We start from the raw sequence: 25,032 nt of genomic DNA, 5'->3' as shown, positions 1-25,032 counted from the left end.
GTAAAACAGGTAAGAGTTATAGAAAGGCACCACCACTCCCCTCTAGTGCCTTTAGAAAGCATCTTTATACACAGTTCATCATTCTCCTGCTTTCCCCACAATGGTTTCACTTACTTTTGATCTGGGTTTTACTTCTAGCAACATGTTTAAGTCAATGGGCAAATGAGATGGCTGCATCATTAAGCAGAGCCAGGCTCCCATCCATGGACAAGCAGCTGCAACCACATACTGTACAGATGCCTTGTTTAACAGTTCCAGCCATACCTTGGGAGAGAAACATAGGGGAGACCATGTATGTGGTCTATGTAAGATCATATATGTGCTGATGGATTGTAGGAACCATCCTTCTCTCTACAGTAAAGCATCACATAGGCTAACTACAAAATAACTACCATGAACACTATTATCCATCTTCACAGAAGTAAATAGGATATGACAGAATAGGACACAAAACCACCATAGATCTTATCTTGGTGATTAGCCATGCAAATACCTTATGAATAAGATCCAGAATTTCTTGGTTGCTTTCCAAGATACAAAATTGAAATATGTGCCTCAACATGTCTTGCAGAATTGGAGTTAGCCATGTTGAAGAGCTCTGAAACAAGGATATCATATGATGAAGCAGGTTCCAATATGCATCATGGTAATACATTATTAGCTCTAATTCTTACCTGGTCTTGGGTAGATAGCAGTGTGAATAATGTTTCCAGTGCTGCTTTTCTCACAGAAGATATAGTATGATGCAAGAACGGCCACACACGTGGGACTAAAACTGTGAGGGACTGCTGAATACTAGTACGTGAAGGTGAGATGTAGAGGCAGTGATAGGGAAAAAAAAAAAACAAAACAACACACAAAGCTAAGTTAATTTTATTCCCAGTTACAAAACTTTAGTTAAAAGAAAGCTTTTAAAAAATGAAAGTATTATTGGATAGTGCTTGGTGGTTTTAAGTGAAGGATCGAGTTACTACAGCTTAAAAACAGTTTGAGCTAGTATCTTCTGTCAGGAAAACATAACATTAAAAAAAGAACAGTAACAAACTAGTTGACTCAAGCATATACTTTTATTGCATTGTTTCCCAGATTATACTTTGGGTTTTGTTCCAACTGTTCGGAAAAAAGCAAAGGTTTTATTTTGAATTTACTATTAGGCATTTTGGACTCAATATGATCTTAAAGGTCTTTTCCAACCAAAATTATTCTATGATTTATCAGTTTAGAAATAATTAAAACCAAGCTTGGATCTTATGTGTTTGAACTTGCACATCAACTGATGCAAGTAAGTACACTTTAGTGTAGTACTTTTAAGTAAGTACAATTAAAGATGGCGCTAGTTAATTTCAGATTTGGGCAAAAACCAGCTTCAGCAGTGACAGTCATATAGGATGAGAAAGATTAGGATGTGGAAAGCATCTACTGTAAGTGCAGATATAGGTACATGCATGTGCTTTAACAGATAGTTTGCTCTCTTGTTTGGAGTTTGTCAACCAAGTGCAGAGAAACAAGGAGTTTGTGGGTGGGCCACCATATAAATGGAACCAATAACCTTCACTAAGATGCCCAAGATGAATGAAGGTGGGGGTCGTGTGGAAATAATATACAAACAATATCTAGTACCTTCTAATTTTTTTGTTGCCTTTTACTAATGTAATTAAATTAGAAGACCTGTCTTAACCACTTTAAGGAAAAGCAAGAGTAAAATTAAAATTTAAATTGAGTATCTCCTTGGCATATGTTTTGAAAGCAACTGTAATTATTTCAATTTGAAAATAACTGGACAGTCAAACCTGCAATATTGAAGTAATAGTAATTAAAAAGTTACCTGCATTTGCGGACCTGAGGATAAGTCAGAAGGGAAGATAGAAGGATCATGATACTGTTTGTGGAAGCTGTCAAGTCATCCAACTCCAGAAGTGCATCCCACAATGTATTAAGAATAAAAGGCACCTACACAAATAAAGAAAAGAGGTTATCATTGAAGCAAAAAAAAAAAAGGGGTGGGGGGAAGAAAGCCAAGTATTACTTTCTTTACTCTGACCAAAAGTGAACTTTTCAATCAAAACTGATTTAAAACAACAATTCAATCACCTTCTGAGACTGAAGTTGGACCAGACTTTCTACTACTGGTACTAAAGATGCTGCAGCAACAGCTCGGACATCATCATCCAGGTCTTGGAGACCTTCAATTATTGCAGGCAACACTTTAGGCAGTAAAGTGTTGATCATGTCCTGCCAAAAAGACCAAAAGCATTTTTAAACTTAAAAAGCATATAATATTCCAAACCAAAGAATTCTAAGTGTGTGAGGAAATCTGTTATATAAAACAGAAGCTACAGGTCCAAGACTATAATCTAAATATTTTAAGTACCATTCATGAAGTAAAACCTAAGTTACAGATTTGAAAGAACTGCAGCTCTGCTCAGTTTTGGTGTAAACAAAACTCAAGTGTTTGCAAAAAACCACCAACAGACTAAACCTCTTGCAGTACTCAGCTCTGCTAACCTCACACATGAAAGCATCAAAACCAAGCAAGTACAGTCTTGATTTAAAATACTTTGTGCAAGTAACTTACCAAGTTACAACAGTGCGACTTTGCTATATACTAGCAAATTTCTGCAGCCTATAAAATGCAGTCACATATCTTGTATCCCACATGAAAGCAAGCTTGCTTTATCATACCCATCTGATGTTCAGTCACATCCTCTATTTTGAACAGAGCTTCTCCTTCTAAAGCTCTCTGCAGTTTGTCATGAGGATTATTACCTGACGTACGGCCAAAGCATACTTTATTCCTAGAAGACCACCATGTCTCACTTCCCACTGCTCCTGTGTAAGCAGCTTCAGGAGAACATCCACTGTTTTATGAACTCCAGTCTCATTCATATGTTTCAGTACCACTCCCAAAGTCTGAGCACAAGTCTCACGTACTGGTGCCACCACCTAGAATAAAGTAAATGATAAAACCACAGTACCAGAGTATATCAGAAGTTGGAAGGGACCTCAAGAGATCATCAGGTCCAACCCCCCTGTCAAAGCACGATCACTTAGCAGAGTCTGCACAGGAACACAGCCAGGTGGGTTTTGAAAGTCTCCAGAGAAGAAGACTCCACAACCTTACTGGGCAGCCTGTCCCAGTGCTCTGTCACCCTCACTGTAAAGAAGTTTCTCCTCATGTTGAGGTGAAATCTTCTGTGTTCAAGTTTGAACCCATTGCTCCTTGTCTTATCACTGTGAACCACCGAAAAGAGCCTGGCCCCCTCCATTTGACACCCACCCCTCAGATATTTATAGACATGGATCAGATCCCCCTCTCAGTCTTCTCTTCTCAAGACTAAACAGCCTCAAGGGAGCTGTTACACAGCAGATACTCCTGAATGAAATTTGACTTAGAAACCAGTACAAGTAGAGTCAGATGACCAAAACTGCTATAGAAGGTGAAATTCACATATTGGCAACTTCACAATAAGCATCTGTGAGCACATACAAAAGGCACATGCAGTAGCACTGTACAAAGCATAGCAGATCTGCTGCGGTATTTCCTGCAGAAGCCTGCTGATGTACCTGTTCACTCAGAGATGACTTACTTCATCTGAAACAAAGTCTCCGAATCTGTCTAATGCAAACACACAAAGAAGTCTAATAACCAAGTCTTCCAGCCACTCCTGATGCTGCTGAATCATCTGCGAAAAGGGAAAAAGTAAACATCTTGACTAGGTATTCATAAAGACTTTCTGACATGCCTGCTTTAGCTAAAATTTACAAGAGCTAAACCAACATGTTTTAACCAAGATCCTACACAGACAGTCTAGGCAAAATAGCCACACAACTTTTCTTTAAACAAAGCCACCTTTATTAAAAGGCTAGAGAACACCTAAGATAAGCAGATCTTTTTATTTTATCTCTACAAAGTACATAAGGTTAAGATCATTCAGATAATCTATACTGACTAATGTCAGCACATCCTAGGCAAAACAATTAATACATTTGAAGAATATTTACAAATAAACTATAAAGTAAAGCAAGCAGTACTTCACCATGGAAGACACAGTGAAAGAAACTTGCTTTTCAGCCACATCTCCACATTTAGTAAAGCAATTTCGACCAAGCTTGTCTTGAAGCTCTGATTATTAGAGACCTAAAAACTCTGTAACCCAGTCTCAGAGCCCCATAAAACCAACTTGCTCAGACATCATCTTTCTCACTGCCACTATCCTGAAGGTCTAGAAAGAACAAAATTTTCATTGTATTATGGATTTCATACTCCACACATGTCAAAGCATTATAGCTTTGAATGTAGCCTGGAGCACTTGCACGCTATCTATAAATAGTTAAACTGTTTAAAGTATCTTATCGTGGCAGCAGGTGTTACTATTACTTTGCAATCTCCATCAAACAGATACTACTCCACATAAATGCAAGGAATGATCGCAGCTTTTGCTATCCCTATATACAAAGCATGCTGAAGTAGCTTGTTTCACATTTGATAAATGGCTCTCCTCTTTCTTCAACACTCTGTATTTTATCAGTGCATACACTGATTTCTTCCAGATTATTTTAAGCTGACAAATGTCACCGTTTATATTCCCCCCAGATCATCCACATCCTGTAAAACCTGAGTATTTTAAAGAAGTTTGATTTATAAATTTCCTTTAAGTAATGTGGTAAGTGTACAGGACTGGAAACTTACCTCTTCTAAAGAGCTATCTCCCATTTTACCACCACTTTTACCATGAGCTTTAAGTATCTCTCTCAGACCAGTACCTGCACCATGTCGAACCTAGAAATTGAAATAAATAGTCAAATTTTAAATATTTAGGAATAAAAGATAAAAATCACACTGGGTAACTACAAAACAATACTTCTTGATTCTTAATAGTCATTTCAAGTGCTGCAGAGTTAGCTGTACCTAGTCCTGTGGGGAAGGGTAATATTTTATTGGATCAAATCATATACTTAAACTGTCCAAAAAACAACCTTATTTTACTAAGTATTTGCCAGTTTATAGACAACAGCAATGAAGAATTGCTTCTATCATATTGTTATTGTATTTGTAGTAATGTGGCCAACAAAGAATTTTCATTTAGTTTTACCTCACTATGTTAAAAAGACACTGGTTTTCAGAGAAAGAGCAACTAGAAGGCATTATTGTTGTTTTTTTCAAAAGTAAGTTTATAAGCTAAATAACAGTGATATTCTTGTATTTCTTGTATTTCTTAAATACCTTATATCAATTTTTACATCATTTATTTCTCTAAAATTTATTTCTTAAACAGTGCTTGGGTTTTCACTGAGTTGTTTTGGGGTTTGCAAAATAAATTTCTGAGAATTACTGTTCTGCATAGCTTACAAACTTCTTTTGTTTGGCTAAATGTTAAAAAAATAAGTGAGCAAATGATACAGAAAAGCCAGTTATAGGCACTTGCATGTTCCCACCAAATAGAAACGCACTAGGATGAGTTCTGGAAATTACAGGAGACCAGTAGAAAGATGTGCTACAGACACCTGTTTCTGGTATTTCTGGTATGTATTTGGAGTAGTAATGGGCTATAATGAAAAACCTACTCAACAGATAACGTTGCAAAACTGATTCTGCACAGCTTTCATCAAAGAGTCTTTACACAGGAAAACAAGGGGAGAACAACAGCAAGACAGACAAACGCATAAAGGAAATACCAGTAATAAGATTCATCTTGCCTGACTTCAGCTGCCTATAACCTAAGCAAGTGGGCTACAGTAGTCATCCAGGTTGCCTCTCGACATTCTAAGAAGATGCCAGAGGGCCACTTTATAAATATATATTTTGAGGTAGTTTAACCTGTTTTTCATCTAGAACATACCATAATAACGATTCGGTATTGAAATACTACCTTAATTATGATATATGCGCCCTGTGTTCAAATGTACTCACAAAGCTATGAGAATGTCTGCATTCCAGAACAGAAGTGGACTTTGGTGACAACTGCAAGCAGCAGTGAAGCTTATTAGCTCAGATACAGTGATGTGCCACACAAACGTAATCACCCTTTTTCTAGGCTGGAAATAACTATTCTGGCTGCCGATGATCTGTCTCTGTGTTTCCAAGTTTGAAGCTGTGGCACTGAAACTGCTACAGACCTAAGTATGTTATAGTTGGTGTTAACATTTAATCTTTCAAAAGACCACATTCATTATTTAAAAAACCCTCAAGTTAGTTGACAACAGTTATTTCTGTCTTCAGCTCAAGGAAGACAGACCATTATCACCTGCTTTCTTTGAACGGATGTCAAAGTTTGTGGAAAATAGTATTAAGATTGAATGAAAGAGGGAGCAGAACATGTTTTGAATCTTGAAAGTAAGTTGTCTTGGCACATCAAATATAAAAATTTTGTAGTGGGTATTTACTATCCTTCTAAAAAAAAGAAAGGTTAAAGATTTCCTTTTAATAAATAAAGAGAACAACTAATGATTAATAGCCTATCTCCATCCCCTGTTACTGAAGAAGTGATTTCCCCCCTACCCTCCCATTTTCTGCTAGCTTAGTATTAAACAAACTTGCCGTTGTTGTCAACAACAGACTCAAAGAATATTCCTCAAACTCTCGATGAATCCAAGTTTGGTTTATTTGCTTTATCTTTTTGGCCACAGGTTTACATGTCTTTATTTAGCTTGAATTTCCATACTACCAGAGTGCTCACCAATAATTACTGCTTTCCTTATCTTTCCCAGTCTCCACTTGAGTGTAAATGCTCTGAAGTCCTACGCATATTTTTGTGCTTCTGTTGAAGCCTTTTTAAAGTATGTAGTTACACCTTTAGATATTGCACACAGATCTTACCTCCCAAGAAGGGTTAAACAGATCATTGCACACCTCTTCACAAAAGCTTTCCAAAGGCCATTCATTTCCCTAAATTCATAAAAATTTAAGTATGAGATAAAAGAGAGGACTGGATTATACAAACACTTCTTATATTGTACACCAGTTAGCTACATGATGACACCAAAGACCTCTAAAAAGCTTAGCGTATTTTTATTTGTTACTGCATAGAACTGAAAAGAAAAGCCATGAAACAACAAACAAAACAAAAACCCCACAAACCCACCAAATAACCTTTTCCCACACTTCAGAAAACTGATTAGCACTGGATCTTTTACAAAGCTTATGAAGTTTGTCTGTTAGTAATGTAACCTGTCCTCTATGGGAATTAATTTTGATGTTCTAGACTTCAGCCTCCCTTTAGGAACCACAGTAAGGCAGAAAATCAAGCAAAATTACTTATCCCCCTCAGTGATTCTCTAAATGTATAAACTTCGCCTTTAAAGAACATAATAGGGAAGTCTCAGTTTGAGGGTACACTATATAATCACATTGCATCAATTAATTCAGTAATATACATCCCCTTTTCAAAATACATTCCACACTTTTGAAAACCAGGAGCATATCTGCAATTCCAAAATTTCCTACAAGGAAACTGCTATGGCTGTGTAAAGGAAGTTATAGTACTAACATTTGTACACACCATCACAAACACAAAGCATTGGAAAGGCTAGCAACCAGCAGCTATTGAGATTATTATTAATTATTTGTATCTCTCAAATTAATTTCCAAATTATCATTTCGCAAACAAGGAATTAATTACTAAGCTATGTCTGGAGAAATGTAATTTTTGTAGAATTCAGTCTAATCAAGATAAAGTCTCTTCAAATAAACTTCTCAGTATTCGGGTATAGCATTTCTTATAACTTTTTACCTTTTCTGCCTACTGAAACAACTGCAAGTTTTTTTAAGACCAAAGTAATGGTTTAAATCTTCAACTACTGGAGATAGAACTTAATTCTAAATTAAGCCTAATTAAAAGTGAGGCAAAGGTTAAATAATGAACACTTAGATCAAATTATATATGGCTCAGTGTAATCTTATCATTTAAATGTTTAGTACAGTTTTACCGTTTAATACCCAGGTCTGACACCTGCAATCCATCCACTCAAGTTCATTTGGATCACAAACTGCTAACAACAATTAAATATTTTTCTTCTCCCATTGCAATACACAATTTGAAGTTCATTTGCTTCATTACATATGAAAGTAAGCTGGCAACAGCATTCTGTATTCCATTTCTCTTAATGCTAAAATGACCAGAGAATTTGGAAACAAGAAGGAGTTCTGAATGCTCATTCCTGCTAACAACAGAATAAATCATACCTCTTCTGGAGCATTTTCTACCAACGCTTTTGATTCTGTGGCAGGCTGGCTAATGACAACATTTGCAACTTTCCTTCTCTTTTCTTCTGGTTCCCCATCAGTGCTATCATTGCTGAGAAGGGACAAGTACAAGTTTATGAACTGAAAATACACTTCAGGGAAAGTAATTACTGTACCTGAACACTTCAGTTGCAGCAATAAAGTGTAGCAAAAATACAAAGAGGTTTAACACTGAAATATGCAAACCAGGTAAGCTTACATGTAAAATAAACTTAGTGAAGAGAGAGCAGAATGCTGTCCCAAATTGCCATCCCTCTCAGCCTTTTCCAAGAAATACAGAAACTCTTAAATAAAAAGCAACACATTTTAATTTTCTGTAGTGCTTGTCATAAAATCAGCAGTTACAATAACATGCCATTTGCAAACTACAGTGAGGACACAGCATACACCAGAAAGTTCTATCTTAAATTTTTAGTTATTACTTATCTTTTTAAATCCTCCATTTTCATCCACTATTCTCATGCCATATTTAAAAACAGGGACAAAACAAATTTTAACTGTAGCATCCTATTATTCCTAAAGCTCTGTGAAGTGAAATCCTTAAACGAAGCTCTACTGAAATAAGTATCACACACAGGGCTTCTACCATCAGCAGAACTAGAACATGAAACATTAATATGCAAAGATTGTAGGAAGCTTTTCATTAGATAAAAATCAAATCACAATACCATCTTAAATGAAGTAAAAGAAAACCAGTTCACTATTATACCTCTTCTCATTAGTTTCCACTGCGTCTCTGGATCTTTGCTTTGCAAATAGCTTAGCCATTCTTTTGGCTTTATTCTTTTGTCTACTGCTCATACCAGCTCGAAATTCTGAGTCAATTAACTCGGCAGCCTGAAGAGTCTGAAAGAAAAGTAACTTGTCAATTCTTGTTACAATGTAGCTCCTGAAAAAAAAGGTCAAACCCGCATCGCTTTCCACTTCCCCAACCCTCCACTTCAAACTTAGAGCAGCAGTTTGACATCGAATAATACTAACATGCAACTACGGGCCATAAGAATTCAGGAAGCCATAGCATGCCACATTAGTCATTGATCATCATACTTTGAAGGCTGTAACTGCATAGGCACAAATAAAGCAAACCCACTGTACTATTCCTTGCAGTCAAACAGCCCACAGTTTACCTACAGGTTGTTTGTTTAGTTGTGAAACTGAAGAAGGAGAATAGTCCAGATCTTCATCATTGAACAGATCTTCAGTATTCATCCCAATTGCAGCACCCATATCTAAGCCAAGCTTCTTTTGTAACAGTTTCCTCTGCCGTGCTATCCTCTCTTTAGGATCAATTTCACCTTAAAATTATTTTTTAAAAAAGAGAAGACATGTCAGGTTTCCAGTTAGATAGATGTATTATTGAAGATTTGCTCAAAGTAACATAAGAAAGCCAAAAGCTACAGAATTAAGTTCTACTTGGCTAATACATCAATAAATCTTTTGAACCAAATAAAATTGGTTCCCAGGAAGATCCTAGGCAGAAAGCAGCTCCCTGAAATTCCCTAAATTACATTTGGACTACAGAAAACAAAACAAAACAAAAACAACAAACCAAACCACTCAAGTTTTCCCTGAATTTAGGAAAGTGCACTTTGAAAGAAGAGAATTAACACCCTAAATAAAACAAATCCAGATAAGAACTATCATTTTTTTATTGAGCACATGCATTCTTTTGGAATCTGTTGATTTTGGCAGTCTAGGTTGTTTGTTTAGGGTTCTGTTCATTTGTTTCTCTTTTTTTGGTTGTTGTTTGGAGTTGTTCTCCCCACCCTCAAATTTCTTTTCCTCCTAAACTTTACCTTCTGTTGTGAAACACAGTCCTAAGAAGTAAGAACCACCAAAAAAAAACCCCATATAATGATATTCAATCCAATGCCCTTAGTAAAATGGATTAAATCTGAACCTAGCTCCTTGTAAAATACAGCATACCAAGGTGTGTCCTCCTGCCCAAATTAACTCCAGATGGCAATGCAGACTGACACATAATCACAATTTTCTCAGAGTGCTGGAGTCTGTTAACAATCTTATTTTCAATCTTTGTGTGTCAAGCAAGATTTAGTTAGGAAGTTAATAGAAGAATGTTGTGAAGCCGCAATACTTTAATTACCGAACACCTAGACTTTGGCAGTACCCACATTTACATAAAAACACAGTGCCCAGGTAGAGTGAACTCTCAAAGTACAGAGCTCTCAAAGTGAAGACTGAATTATCTTTTTACGAGCGTGGTATGGAAATCAATCAAGAGACTGGGCTTTTTGGTCAAATACCTGCACATAAACTTGCAAATAGGTGAACAACATTGGCAGAATTTTGGGTTCTACACTAGATTGGGTAGTAATTAGTAATCAATTTTATCTATACCAATACGCTGCTCTAAAAAAAAAAAAAAAAAAAAAAAAGATGCGGTTGGTGCGGTTTTACTGGAAGAGATTGAACTTGTACAACACCTTATTACCCTAGCATAAAAGACGGCAAGCAATAAAATAGCAGCCAGGCTTAACAGACAGTATACTGCTTAAGCACTGGCAGCCATAGGTTCTGCTCCTTGCTGAGCTAGTGATATTCTGTGTACAATGCACAAAACACATCACATAGCAGGAACAATTGAGTCAATGCAGTCAGAGCAGATTCTAATCTACAGTACCTATACAATTTTATGCAGAAACTGGAAGATGGCCTGGACTTAGAGCAGGAAAAACTACAGTAATAGCAAAACCATATAATCTTAGATTATAAAAATTCAATGCCATTACACTGATATAAACAACTCTGTCAACCACAAAGTTGCAGAAAGGTATCAGATAAGTCACTTGAAACAAAAGACATCACACCGGCACTGGTATTTGACCTTCCAACTTGACAGTTTTATCACTTTCTAATGTAATCATTCCATATTTGAAACCTTCAAGCTTTCACATAAACTATATCCAACTACATTTAGGGACTGTTCCAATGAAGAACAAGTGGTGATAGTTCCTGCACCTCCTAAAAAGAGTCAAGGAAATTTTCCAGAAGCCTGTAATACTGATTTTTCTGCTCACTCTTTCAGGTTTCCACTCTCCTCTTCTCTCCCATACACAAACTAATTCTGATAAGAGAAAAGTCAAACAAATGATGTGCATCCTCTAAAAAACTGTTTAACTCGAGAAAGAGAATAAAATCAATTATGTTAGGCACTACCTTCTTCTGTTATTTCCTAGCATTCTGAGAAACCATGGGTGATTACAGACTCCTAACACAGCCACATCTAACTTTTTCAAATGAGTTTTCTTTTCTGCAAGTAAAATATAAAGATATACCTGATTTATCATCTTGGACTTCAAATTCTGCACCAGCAGATCCAAGAAGAGATGCACCATGTTTTAACAATCGACATATATCAAATCTGTCAAAACGCAACCGATCTGTTGAAGGTGAATCTTCAATAGGGCTTTCTGAGCCTGGTTCTAGATAGAACATTGAAAGTAAAATTAAGGACAATGCAGTGAAATTTTTGTTTAAAGTTCTGGCAGATGTTTAAGTGAGAAAAAGCAGAAGAAATAATGTCTCTTCTCCAAAGAAATCATCAGACATACAGCATTTTGATTCACCAGGTGTAAAAGCTCCATTTCACAATGACAGACTGAAAAAACTCAATCGAGTAGAAAAAAGATTTTAATATTTTTCCCTTAATAAATTTAGTTTTAAAATCCTGGACACTGACCTACCACCAGGTCTTCTCCGTCCACATACAGCCAACTTGCAGTTTGAACTACATACAGCTCACAAATAATTCAAACAAGTATCATAGCATTACTACATAATATCACCAAGAGACAAACACCCATCATATGGAAGCTAGAGAGTAATCTTGATAGATATGGGAGCAAGTCAGCTACCAGGCCTGCTGAAGACTAGTTAATCAGCTCTTCTCAAATTCAGCTGCTGGAACTGCACAGTTCAATAATCATACAGAACAGATTTGCTCCTCACCAAGTGTCCTATTTTCTGATTATGAATTCATTTCCAAAGTATTCCCTCTCCTCAACACTCAAAAGATGAGTGTTTTGTGGCTCCTAGGCATGTGCAGCTTAATATCCAAAACGATTGGCTATTCCTACATAATCCACATCCTGAATTAGAACCAGCAGTATAAATAACAATTATTGCCTACAAGAAATAGAGCACTTAGTTTGGTGTTTCATCCAACACTCACACTTATTTATAAAAGCTTCTTTATTTACAGTAGAATGAGTCTAAGTGCACAAAACTCTGTACAAAATAAATACCACCTACATTTCTTTAGACCTGAAAAGAGTTAACATTTCATCCATATACAAAAAGAGAAAAGTGATTTTTAAGAGGAGTAAGAACCTAAAGGCAACCAGACTATTGTAAAATGTGTATTTGGCTACAGCAGCAAACAATTTAACTTAAATAAAAGAAATATATCTGCATAGGCAGTTGGCACTGTTAAATAGTACTTTTTTTTTTTCCTCAAACACATTTCAAATTCTTATCTAATAGGCATGCAAGAACTGGACAATGCATTTGAAAACTGCTGTACTTGAAGACTGACAGGTTGTCCAATATCCATGTATAAAAAGAGAGGTGCAAGTAATTCTTGGAAGCAGTCTAATGAAATTAACTTCCATCTTCAGTAAGATAGAGTCTATAAATAATTAAGTATATGGATACACATGATTTATTGGGAGAATGGCCTCTGAAAAAATCCCTCTCATTAATCCAATTATCAATGTCCTTAAAGAGCTCCAACAAGTGGATAGAGGAGATGTAGAGAACATATTCAAGAACTTTTGCCAAGTTTTCATACAAAAAATAGAAGGAACTAAGTTACCACAAAACTAGGTAATATATCCTTTTACAAATCAAAATGTTAATCTGTTAGACATAAAAGCTAGCCCTGGAGTCCTTCAGGGATCAGTGTTTGAACAAGCTATCAGTCTTTAAGCAATGGGAAGATTTCACTACCCTCTCTTGTCCAAGCATGAGAATGACAGTAAGCTCTTTTCAGTAAGCAAAAGTCCAAAATAGCACTAAGGAATCCAAAGAGCATTCTCAGGACAGACAAATAAGCAGAGGGAGATATGGTGCAAAATCAATAACCTAAACCATGCCTACAGCACATTGAATTCAGAACTAACAGTTAACACTCAGAGATCTTAGAGGCACCTGATAGTTTTCTGTATTCACCAGCTTATTAGGCAGTGACAGCTGAAACAGCCACATAAGCACTGGGTATCATCAAGAAGGACACCAAAAATACAACAAAGTACATCATTTTGCCCCTACATATAAAAAGGAGAACATGAGCAAGAGGAACTGGAGATGGACAAATAAAGTTATCTAAAAGACAATACAACTGTCCTGGGTGGAACGACTGAAGAGATGGTAGCTCTTCAATCTAGAGCTGTTGGCAAGCAAATATGATGATTTACAAAAGTCATAAAGAAATTTGCTTGACAAATTCTGTAAAAACAGAACCATAAGGCACACAATGAAACAAATACAAGAAAAATCCCAAACAGAACAGACTTCAACAAGATGCCACGTCACCTCCCTCAGAAATGTGCTTTGAGCACATGAGGAAAAAAAAAAGCGTCTGCAAAATATCATCACAAATTTGATTTTTAAAAACTGTTACAATTTTACTAGTTCTTGTTAATTTTAATTATAAAAGCTTTATGTGGGTACAGAACATAAGCATGTGAATTTTGGAAGGAACAAGGGAATTTTGAAAGAAACAAAGGTCAGGCACATCACTGTAACTGAGTATGAACACCTAAAGTTAAAGAGGTTTACAACAGTCCATGCATAAAAAAAGTCTGTGCTTATAAAACCAGAATGACACAGTCGTATCATAGTTTGCATCAAATGAACAATGAATTCTATATAATTTAAGAACCACCTTGTTTTGATCTTGGAGTTGGATTCCACTCAGGTACATTTTTCACTATTGCTTCAACAGCCTGGCCAGCTGCAATACGAGTATCCCAATTCGTACTTCTTAAATAGACTAACACCTTTAGGGAGAGATTAATAAATAAATATATACTTTAAATGTACTTTCAGAAAATCCATTATCTGTTGTGCTCTATTAAAACACGCTTTTAATGCTATGGATTAGGACAACATTCAAAATTATGAAGGACAAGAAAAAACAAAGAAATGCAATCAGACCTCTCTCTACACTGCTCACTGAGAGCAGACCTCTTGCCATAACACACATCAAAAATCTGTAAGGTATGTTTAGTTCCATCAAACCCAACCTTGATTTCCTCTAGGTACTGAATAAATCTTGAGACTTCTGGGGTTTTTTGCCTTTTAAAAGGAAGTGTTCAAAAGAGATTAATTAGACCCTAGAAGTCCGAAGTCATTTAACCCAGAAAACGTGGGTCACTTAAAGCAACAATATGCTCTTCTAAACTAATTTACCACTATGTCTTGCATCTGGAAAAACTATTTCTTTCTCTTGGAAGTGGGTTGGTATTCATTATTCTTTGCCCACTCTACTGATACTATCAACTGCAGTAGGGGCACCTGCTCAATAAGAGCAGAATTGAGGTCATTCAGCCACCTCCAGCTGTGTGATACAGACTATTTTTGGTGGTTTTACTAGACTTGGACAGATTGAAGTTTCAAGTAAATATAAATCTCTTTCCACTTTTCAGCCCTTTTAAAGACAGGCAGCCTCCTATATTTTTAATGCTGTATCACACAGGTAATCTTCGAAGGCAGGAGCAGAAATTTCTGTAAGGCAGTAAAGCACCTCTTTATACATGAAAATCTAAAAGCAAACATTGAATATCAATACCAAATACAAAGTGAAACCTCACTTATGTAAAAATTTCAGAAGTTGAACAAAAGAGTGGTCTTAACGGAAGTGATCCACTAATTTTCAGAGAACACAAGACTACTACGCTTTTAGTTCTTCTCACAGAATCTACGCCCCTTTAAACTAGCTTTATTCTCACCACCGAAGTACTGAGAGGGGAAAAAAAAAAAAAAAAAAGAAAAATACTTACTTTAGACAAGAGATTATTCAGTTCATGAGGATGCAGTTTCACTACTTCCCCTAGTTGCTGTGCAGCGGCTTTTCTTGTTACTGGTGTTGTACCGGTGTCCAGTAAAATAAAGAGACGATCAAGCCTAAATGTGATTGACAAAACACAAAAATGTTAAGCTATTCACAGGTCAGCTGCCCATTTCTATTAATATTCCCCCACATTTTTCAGTTTATCTAATGTGAACAAAAGAAATGTTTGAGACAAAGACTCTCAATTGACAGGGTGACAAATCTACATTTCAAATAGTAAGCATAGTTATTCAAAAACCACATTTAATTTGTTAAACAAAAAGATAAATTATTAGAAACATCAGTTAAAAAAATCCACAGTTACAAGAAAAAAAATTTAATTGTTCCCTTCTTTGTTCAGTGATAGAACATTTTCAATCTTGAAAAATAAATACTGTTGTGAATTATCATCTTCAAATTCTGACAGAGAAAGAAAAAAGCTCAACTGCTTGTATTGTTCATTATAGGTTTTCTTCAGGACACAGCCTGTCATCTGTAATATCAAACTCTTGCTTTTCCAGAATACTACAATTTTTTACTACTCACGTATTTTCCCCCTAACTACCTGGAATATAAAACCAAACCTGCTGTTGTATTTACAGCTTTGAAATAATCCAGTATTTCTGACCTCACCATGAAATACAGGAATTTAACCAGCAGATCTGGTTTTGCAGTAACTCTACATTTAATGAAAGAGACCCAAATCATCTATTTTTAGAATAGTTATCTTGTATTCTTGTTTAGAGTTACTGAATGAGAAAACGTCATCATGTAAGATACAGACTACCTAGATAATGAAATCAATGATGGAAGTAACTAATGTTCCTTATTCCCTCCACTCTAAGTGAGGCAGATACAACAGGGTGCCTAGCTTATCCATTAGTTACTGGGCAATAGAAGGTTATTACTGAAGGCAAGTCTAGAATCTATGTAGTTCAGTCACAACAGTTCCTTCTAGTTTTAATCATAAAAATACTCTTCCAAACACTGCAACAATATGAAGCTGGAATTTACACAGCAGTGAAAGTCACTTAGACCAGCCTAATGATAGGTAAGACAGGAAACTTAAGGATATAGGTACCCTGAATGACTCTCCTTCAAACATGTACACTATGTTTGAGCAAATATAGGAAAAGACAAATGTTTTGCCTAGTCCCTTGCTACTTATCACATTTAACAAAAAAATGCCTTTAACATTAGTTCCAATAATTTAAAACAAAACAAAAAACACCCCACAAGAAAAATCTCTTTCTAATACCATTGAAATTTGTATTTTGACTTGCTTAAACCACACTTACTCCTGAGAATCTCTTCTAATGTGTCACAGTAGGAACTGCAGTACTACAGTCAGGATAGTAATGTCACAGTGCAGTTCGAAAACCTAAACGAACTTGCTCTGACTTGCTTGTTCTCTTCCTTAAACTCACCCATTTCATTTTTCATCTCAGTGAAACTTCAGTGTTCCATACTCAAGAGGTCTGTCACCTACCACCACCCACTATCAAAGTATCTTTTTTTTTCATCTCCAAGGTCAAACAGAATGTGCAACTGAGATCACTTCCTCAGCTAGAAACCTTGTTCAAATGCGCATGTGTTAAAACAGGGAAAAACTACTAAGACAGCCTACCCTCAAAAACCTCAAGTTTTATTCCAGTCTTACACTACTAGATCTTCACTTGCAAAACCCACAACTTTTTGAAGTTGTATTACCTACAAAAATGCAATTGGTAGGTTGGTTGAGTTTTTTTTAACCTGCAGTATGCTTGATTTGTAATTGGTGATTTTAAACTGTGATATGCCTAACTTACATGAAAACACAAAATAAAGCAAAAAAAAAAATCTCACATCAGTATAAGAAGGTTTTAGTGTTCAAATGCAACAAAATAAACACGATTAGCAACTACAGCTAACAGTATCTGACTAACCACACTCCCAGGCATGCTAACCATTCTTCCTTTCCCTCCCCCAGATGTACAACCATCAAACAATATTTTGGGAGTATTAAGATTCTTAAGTTTTGGTGATGTTGCAGCAGAATACAGAACAGCCTGAATTATTCTGCTCTAGCTGGAAGGGTACCACTGAGAAAGTTGCCACTGATCAGCAGTGCCTGGATTTTTTAAAATTGAAGTCTTAATTCCTAGTTTCATTAAGAATGAAAAAATACTAAAAATTCTAAGCAAATTAATTTTGAGGAAAGAAATTTCCCAAGTTCTGACAAAGCTTTTATTCTCAGAACAAATTAACATTCTCTCAACTGGTTATTAAAGCCAAAGAGAACTGAAGAGTTTTCTAATGGCATGCGGTCCTCTGCCTCTCATCCTAGACCGTGCTGGAAACAGAGCACGTTGTGACTCACATCATTCCCAAATGTTACACAGAAGTCCAAATCACTGTGGTAGAGTGGAATGCTCTACAATGCAGATACAATTTTTAACTATTTTGTGAAAGAGCTCAACACAGGCTGTTTCTAAACATACAGAAAACACAAGCAAACAAGAGGAATACAGTGAGTACTTAGGGAAAGAGATTCATCAATTTACCCTTAATACCAATGAATGCCAAAAATTAAATGCTCTGTTTCTCCTGCATGTTAACTACTGCAATTAGAACTTAAATAGAAGGTCCTTCACATTTAACTCTACATAAGCAACTATTTAGATAGTCCTTCTGACTGTCGTCTGACTGAATCAACTGCCTCTCCATAGGATAGCAACCATACACCACCTCTATGTGAACTCATGCTGTATGGTCTCACTAAGTGGTAGATATCTCCTTCCTCTCACTTGAGAGCTTTGAGACTTTCTAATCATTGCTGCATTGTATCAGCAAAACAGACCTTGGAGCAAAAATTGTAAGTTCTTACAAACAGCAATTGCATTTAAATAAAGTTATTTTTTTCTTCCAAGAAATACCATCTGAACTTTTACAGTAACGCAGAATTCATTAGAAATGTTTCTGATACAAAGACATCAATTCAGGTGCACCCAGTAGCGCTTGACACTTCAGAATGAGTCAACCACAAAGCAGTATGCAGGACAGTCCCATCATTCTGAAGTGGCAAGGACACATACCATCTAAACTGTCATCAGACACCTAAATAAGGCAAGCAAATTCTCCCCACATAAATATTCCAAGTCATCAGAGAATTTAATGAAAGCATGCTAGTTTTGAAAACACTAAACTTTGAATTCTTACTTTCAGAACAAAACCACCTGAGAGATACTCAAAAATAACCTGCAGGTCTCTGATCAGGATACCAACAAGAACAGCCATCCCAAGCTGGATCAGATTCCTCCATCACTAGACCACTATCACTCAATTTTACCTGGCAACCTCACCCTCCCTGCATGAAAAAAACCACAACAAAACAAAAAAGATCTCTTACAGAAAGTTTTCAGGCAAGAATAATTCTAAGAATTTCATTTAAACCCCCAGTAATCAGAACAGCATGACTGGCTGTCATAAAGGGGAACATCATCTCTGTAATCAATGTTGCTATGTGGAATGACTATGCATGCACACTTAATTCAGTTAACTAAAGCAGATTTTGTGAAAAAAAGTACATAGAAACTATTATTGATCTCCAGTCCTAAACATAACAAGTCTTTTTGTGCTTCCACCACATTATCACAGCAAAAACTATAAATAAAAAAAAAATAAAAAGGAACAAAGGACAGACATGAAAACAAATAGTTTGACAAGAGCCAATACAACTAACTCAGTGCCACCCTCCAGGTAGCATGGTGTAGTCACAGCTTTCCATCAGTTTTGCATATTCAGCATTAAACTGAGTTACATGATTATACCAAGGCACAGTAGGCAAACGTTGCAACAAATTACTTGTTCTGTTCTTCAGGCTAATCTTCAGTTCTTTGGTGTCTAAAACTGCCTCCAAAGAGAGGCCTGATCTCTATTTAACAGGACAATTACCAAAATATTTAACATGAACCTTATAGGCACTCCTGCGAAAAACCAGATGATGTGGATTTGAAAGTTTTTGACTACAGAGACATTAGAAAGCTACCAGTAGGATAATTAACGACCAGACCAAAATACAGAGTTGAACAAGAGTATCTCAAAAACGTTTCCATGAGAAGAGATATGCAGCTGAATTGTATAAAGATCTTTACCACCCCAGTGTAAGCAATCTGACAAGATTGGGTCCCCACAGGATTTCAGTCAAGAAAATTTCTCTTTTCTTGATTTCAGTGAGTTGATGCTTGGAAGGGACAGCGAACTGATCACTGCTGCCAATGAAGTGATCTATCTGGACTCTACACATCTGTGTGCATCAGTACATGTAGCTGGCCAGGGTGCAGTTTCTGACAGTAAAGGCCAACTGGTACAGAACAGCTCGTAACTATCCCAGCATATCATCCAACTCATTTAAACTGTGTGACTGCACAAAAACACCAAACACCTTAGTGGTGCCACAGAACACTCTTGGTATCAAACTCAAGCCTGGAGTTCTTTGGAAAACAGATAGCTAGCACCCATGAGAATGCAAGGGAATACTTGAAAGTTTACAGTATGATTCATATTTCAATACCCAAGAGCTTCCTTCCAGGCACTTTCTTAGATGGAAAATGCCCAGAAACCTAGAAAATATCATTAAACTGAAGCTTACACTTGACAATGGTTGACACTCACCATAAAATTTAATCTAACTCTAACAAAGACGCTTTAGTTTTTCTTGTTGACCTAATAATCCTTTGGTGGTATTTTATCATCTGGGCAAATCCCAGCTCGATTAGCTTCACAACTCAAAACACACAGCTCCCTATTAAAGCACACATGAACAGTTAAATAATAAAATGAGTAACTTTCCACTACACAATCAGCAAGCAAGAAAAAGAAATCACTGAGCAGAACTCAGAACATAAAAAGTGTGATGATGCACAGAAGAATGGGCTGCAGTTTTACTTCTCATAGGTAGGAGCCTGTGGACAACAGAGGAATCTTGTTTCCAGGCAGGGCAGTGAAAGTGATACCTGGAATGAAACAAGAATTCCACGACCACACTGGTAACAGCATTATATACTGCACACATGTGGCCACACACATGGACACCAACTGATTGCTAGAACTAGCATAATTAATTGGATATGGAATGTATATTTTGTATAATATACAACCCTAGTGTTAATTTGTACAAGTTTCATTTGTAAAGTAACACATTATCTACACCACACCCAGCAATGCTGCCCAAAAATGTGTGACACTAGAAATATTATGAGAAAGACTAGGAAATGTAGGAAATTAAAATGGCTGTAGACATACTAATAAAAAGAGACATATCAACAAGGTTACATAGGGAGTACCTTGGTGAGAAATCAAGTTCTAGCTGCTGGAGCAAGTCAGAATTGTTATCCAAGTGTGATCCTGACTTTCCACTTTCAGTCTGTTAGGTGCCTCAGAAATTTCACAGTTCTCTCTCCTTTGGGCCGTAGTGTGTATGCTACTGTCCACAGTTTCAGTCTCTAAGTTAACCCTCATCAACAAGGGAAAATACTATGTTTTTTCCTTCTTTTGAGCCAGAACTCCTTTAATAACATTGGTTATAGCACACCTGCCTATTCTGAGAGTACAGGCACACCTTTCAGTAGTTGTGAAAATATACTTGTTCACTTTAACTCCTGCTTTCCGTGCAGAAGTAGCCATAAAGAAGCTAGAAATTAAATAATTTCTTCTGAAATTTTGTGGTAACTCTAAAGGAACGTTTCTAAAAGGTACATAGATCCTATAAAAGATTCTGGACAATTTTGGTATCTCGTAAGAACCTTGATCTCCCAATGAGGCAGTATTAAACTTGAAATGTTGCCCAAGTAATGATGTCACTCAGCGCAACTATTTGTTTCTTTAGAAGTCACAGCTCTACACTTCAAAAGTCAAAAGCAACATATGAAGCCTGCTTATTTTCAAAAAACTTCTCTCCTAGCATTCTGACATTATTTATTGTAACATAAAAACTCAGTCCTAATCTACATATTACCAGTTACACACAAATCCAAGTAAATGAAAACACTGAGAACTCTAGAAACTAGTACTAAACATTTATGGACCAAATCAAGAATGGCTTGCAAGAGCCATACACTCTCCTATACTTCCATAAGGAAGTACCTTAAAAATACCCTGAAGAGGTTGTCTGAAGTATTTCAGGATGAACTTAAAGATTTATCTCTTAAAACAGAAGTGATTTTTCTGGATGCATCCTACCAGCTGCATGCATTTCATCACATTTTAAAAGCATATTTGTTCTCCTTTGAACTGCAAGTGCCTCAAAAATAGGACTAAGCCATTAACAACCTTGGTGTTGGTGTCTTTGAACATATGAAAGGAACTCAAATGAATTTTTATTAGATATTGATACTATCAACGTTTTATTATCTACTGAAACTCAATCACTCTGAGTAATTTATGGGTCTTGTCATTTTCCATAAATGGGCAATAGTGTTTTTTTTTTTTCTCAAGTACCTCAAAAGATCACTGGTGAGCCATTGTATTTATTCACTCAGATCATACACTTTGTAGGAATGAAGCTGAAGTCTTCACTTCTCTTTTTCCTTCTCAGTTCCACTATCAAGATTTTTATTTTTTTTATTAGCTATGCAAACATTATGCTATTTCACACATTTTTAAGACTGGAGACAGAAAATGAAGTCTACCAAAGTACCTTGCACATTCACAGAAAGAGCATCAACATTCCCAACCACCTATACATATTCCGCAGGACTCTTCATTATTCAGTTGTTTCAGCACAGAGTTATGAGTGGAGAGCATATACAAACCAACTGTTCTGCACCATCTTTTGGTGTGAGCTATCTACTGTTATTCTTTTAGATCTGCTTTCTAGTGTAACATCACAGAAGTTTTATGCAGAAGCAGGTCTTCAATCCATATAACAGGAGAATATGGCAAAACAAGCATGCATGTAGCACAGAACGAAGTATTTGTAATTTAAATTTAGGCAGGCGACAATTATTTTTAAGATGACCTTATGATGCAAAGCTGCAAATTCTCACTTCAATTTTGAGGTATTTTGAAACCCTACATTTCTGAGATACCTTAAACTTCCCCATATTTGTTTCGATCTGCCTGAACAAACTATGGTCTTGAGACAGCAGAAACTAAACTTTATGGGGAACTCGACTACTTGATGATTTTTGAGAATGCAAAAAACGCCCCTACCCCCATCTCCAAAAATGGTTATTTTCTAAAAGATGGTTTCAATACAGAACTAACCCAAGTGAAATTTTTTTGTTAATGCTAATGTTTGGTACGCACTGAGCAAAGAATATGATCCTTGGAGAAAGACTAATTTGAATAAACTCCTCTCTAATGCTCCACACTTGTATATTGAAAATCATTCAGCAATGGAGTATTATGTTGGTTTTTTCAAAAAACAAACAAACAAACCCCATGTAACTGCTACTACCTAGAGAAAAAGTGCCACTCTCTACAATTAAATGGAGCTGGTAGAGAAGCTGGAATAAGTACACTCTTTACAGAAACAGAATCATGGGGTATGTAAGTCTACAAAATTATTTGCAATACAACTAAAAGGAAAAGACCTCAGAAACTCAATGTTCTGAAGTAAAAGGTGAAGACTTCTTTATTTACAAAAGTAACGATGACATTGTATCATCATCTTCTGTAGTCCAGCAACCAAAAAGTTCATTTGTCAAGAGTTTCTGTTTAACTTCAAAGGATTATGAACAGATTTTGCTGTATCCATTAAAAAACATGCACAAGGCCAGATCTACACAGTATCATTTCTTACACTTGTAGAAACACCAGTTTGCCAGGAATAACAGAGATGTTACAACACTCCAAAATGTGCAATTCTTTTAGCTAGTTTACATGTGGAACAATTCGATAGTGACTCAGAAGTATTACAGAACCTTTATTAAAGCTCTATACCTTACATTCAACTTATTTAACATTTTGATCTTAATACTGTGCTCTGAAGCAATGTATTATGTGACATTATTAGCATACCAACTTCTTAGTGCTCCACCTTGAAGCTTAGAATGAACCTTACCAAACCCAGATTTTTCTTTCCTGTCAGTTACCAGACCAAGCAGGTGTTAACTAAATCTTTGCATACAGCACTACTGCTTTTCACGAAAGCCTCGTGATTTCACAGAAATAAACACTGGCAATTGAATTTGAAACCCACCTTTACAGTAGCCAATCCCAGCATACAGCTGTAAAGCTGTATCTTGATATTCCAGTTAGCCCTCACATCACCTGTACATTAACAGAGTTATTTAAGCACTCTGCCCTAGCCCTGCTGTAATTAGAATACTGATCTATTTTACACGATGGCTTACAGAAGTATTTTAACATACACTGCAGTCTCACTACAGCAGTCTTTACTACTTCGAGATTCATATGGCTAGCCTTGGAAAGAACCCAACACCAGCCGAATACATAACAAGTTGATAAAAAAATACAAGTATAATAAGATAAAGGGTACTGCGTAGGAACTACAAAGCTCAAACGAAACCACCCACTAAGTCTTAAAAGGTGTAGTGCTATTATAAGTTTTGCCTAATAATGGAGTTCCATTTTAAATGTACACACCTTCTCTTTGCTCACAGAACTACAAACTTACTCACATACAGTTTCAGAAAAAAAATTTACTTTTGACAGAGCGCTTTGGTAGCACAGAAATACTACCAACACATGACTTGAAGCTAATCTATCACAAGGTTAATTTGGATTTATGGTTTCCTTTCAACTATCCTGCCAGGCAGCTTAACATACCTATTTCACACACACGGGAGACAAAAAAAAAATTAAAAAAAAAAAATTGTGCTCTGTGCTTTTTATAAAACAGCTTCATTAAGGCATGCCTCTGTATCTGTGAATGCTTTAAAGGCTGGCACACCCCAGCTCACATGTGTGTAAGCAGATACTACCTAACATCTTGAGGCAGAGCCAGAACCCACTAATCACTTTTCTCCATGGAAGCCTGTTTTGTTTCTCTTGCTTTACAAGTAAGGCCTCTGAAAGGCAAAAAGGTTTCTTACCAGTTTTTGAGACTCATAAGTATCATTATCCCCTATTCCCTAACAGTTTAACTCTGGGAAGGGCTGGCCAACAGAACTAAAGTGTCGAATTCAGGAGGCAGCCCAAGACACCCCAAGAAGAGTTCCTGCGGCCCAAGGAAGGGAGGGGGCTTCTCTATGCGCCAGACACGGGAGTTACCCCAGACCAGGAACCAAACCCAGACGCCAGAGCACGCAGCCACCCCTTAACTCCACCGAGGCGGCCCATGCCGCCAAGGAGTGCGGAGATCCCGGGAAGGCCTTCGCAGGCTCCCGAGGCGAGAGGAGACGGAAACCGGACACCCCTCTTCATCACCGCACCCCTCGAAGCCAAGCCACACGGAAGGCCAGGAACTCCGGGCCGCCGCTACCAGCCCTCCTTTCCCCACCCTTCCCGGCTCCTACCGACCTGGAGACGGCCATTGCCGCCTGGAGCTGGGCCTCGTTAGAGGCGAGCGGCGGGACAACAGGCGGGGAGGGGGCCGGCGCCGCTCTCCCAGGAAGGAGGGCGCAAGGCCTAGCTCGGGCCTCTCGGGCGCCGCACCCGGCCTCGGCCCCGCCGGCGATCCCCGGGGAGCGGCTGAGCGCAGCTGTGACCTGCAACGGTCAGAGTTTCGCCCCTCCTGGGGACACAGCAGTAAAGCGGACAGACGAAATACACA

General features: G+C 37.1%; 1 protein-coding gene across 1 annotated transcript in view; it reads right to left on the bottom strand.

The window, feature by feature from the left end:
* The window catches only part of BTAF1 (B-TFIID TATA-box binding protein associated factor 1), a 43,361-nt gene extending 18,557 nt beyond the window's left edge, over positions 1–24,804 (bottom strand). Inside the window, exons 1-16 of the mRNA XM_054382112.1 lie at positions 24,780–24,804; positions 15,265–15,388; positions 14,148–14,262; positions 11,539–11,685; positions 9,374–9,537; positions 8,952–9,088; positions 8,183–8,294; positions 6,818–6,886; positions 4,691–4,780; positions 3,588–3,683; positions 2,767–2,943; positions 2,092–2,232; positions 1,826–1,950; positions 675–795; positions 494–598; positions 115–264 (exon numbers count right to left, since the gene is read on the bottom strand). Coding sequence (XP_054238087.1) covers positions 115–264; positions 494–598; positions 675–795; positions 1,826–1,950; positions 2,092–2,232; positions 2,767–2,943; positions 3,588–3,683; positions 4,691–4,780; positions 6,818–6,886; positions 8,183–8,294; positions 8,952–9,088; positions 9,374–9,537; positions 11,539–11,685; positions 14,148–14,262; positions 15,265–15,388; positions 24,780–24,793 — 1,887 coding nt within the window. The 5' untranslated portion in view covers positions 24,794–24,804. The remainder of the gene's footprint in view (positions 1–114; positions 265–493; positions 599–674; positions 796–1,825; positions 1,951–2,091; positions 2,233–2,766; positions 2,944–3,587; positions 3,684–4,690; positions 4,781–6,817; positions 6,887–8,182; positions 8,295–8,951; positions 9,089–9,373; positions 9,538–11,538; positions 11,686–14,147; positions 14,263–15,264; positions 15,389–24,779) is intronic.
* Between the last annotated feature and the right edge of the window lie 228 nt (positions 24,805–25,032).

Source organism: Indicator indicator, chromosome 7 (assembly GCF_027791375.1).
Source record: "Indicator indicator isolate 239-I01 chromosome 7, UM_Iind_1.1, whole genome shotgun sequence".
NCBI lineage: Eukaryota > Metazoa > Chordata > Aves > Piciformes > Indicatoridae > Indicator > Indicator indicator.
The sequence above is the reverse complement of the archived record's forward strand: the minus strand, read 5'-3'. Positions and strand labels throughout refer to the sequence as shown.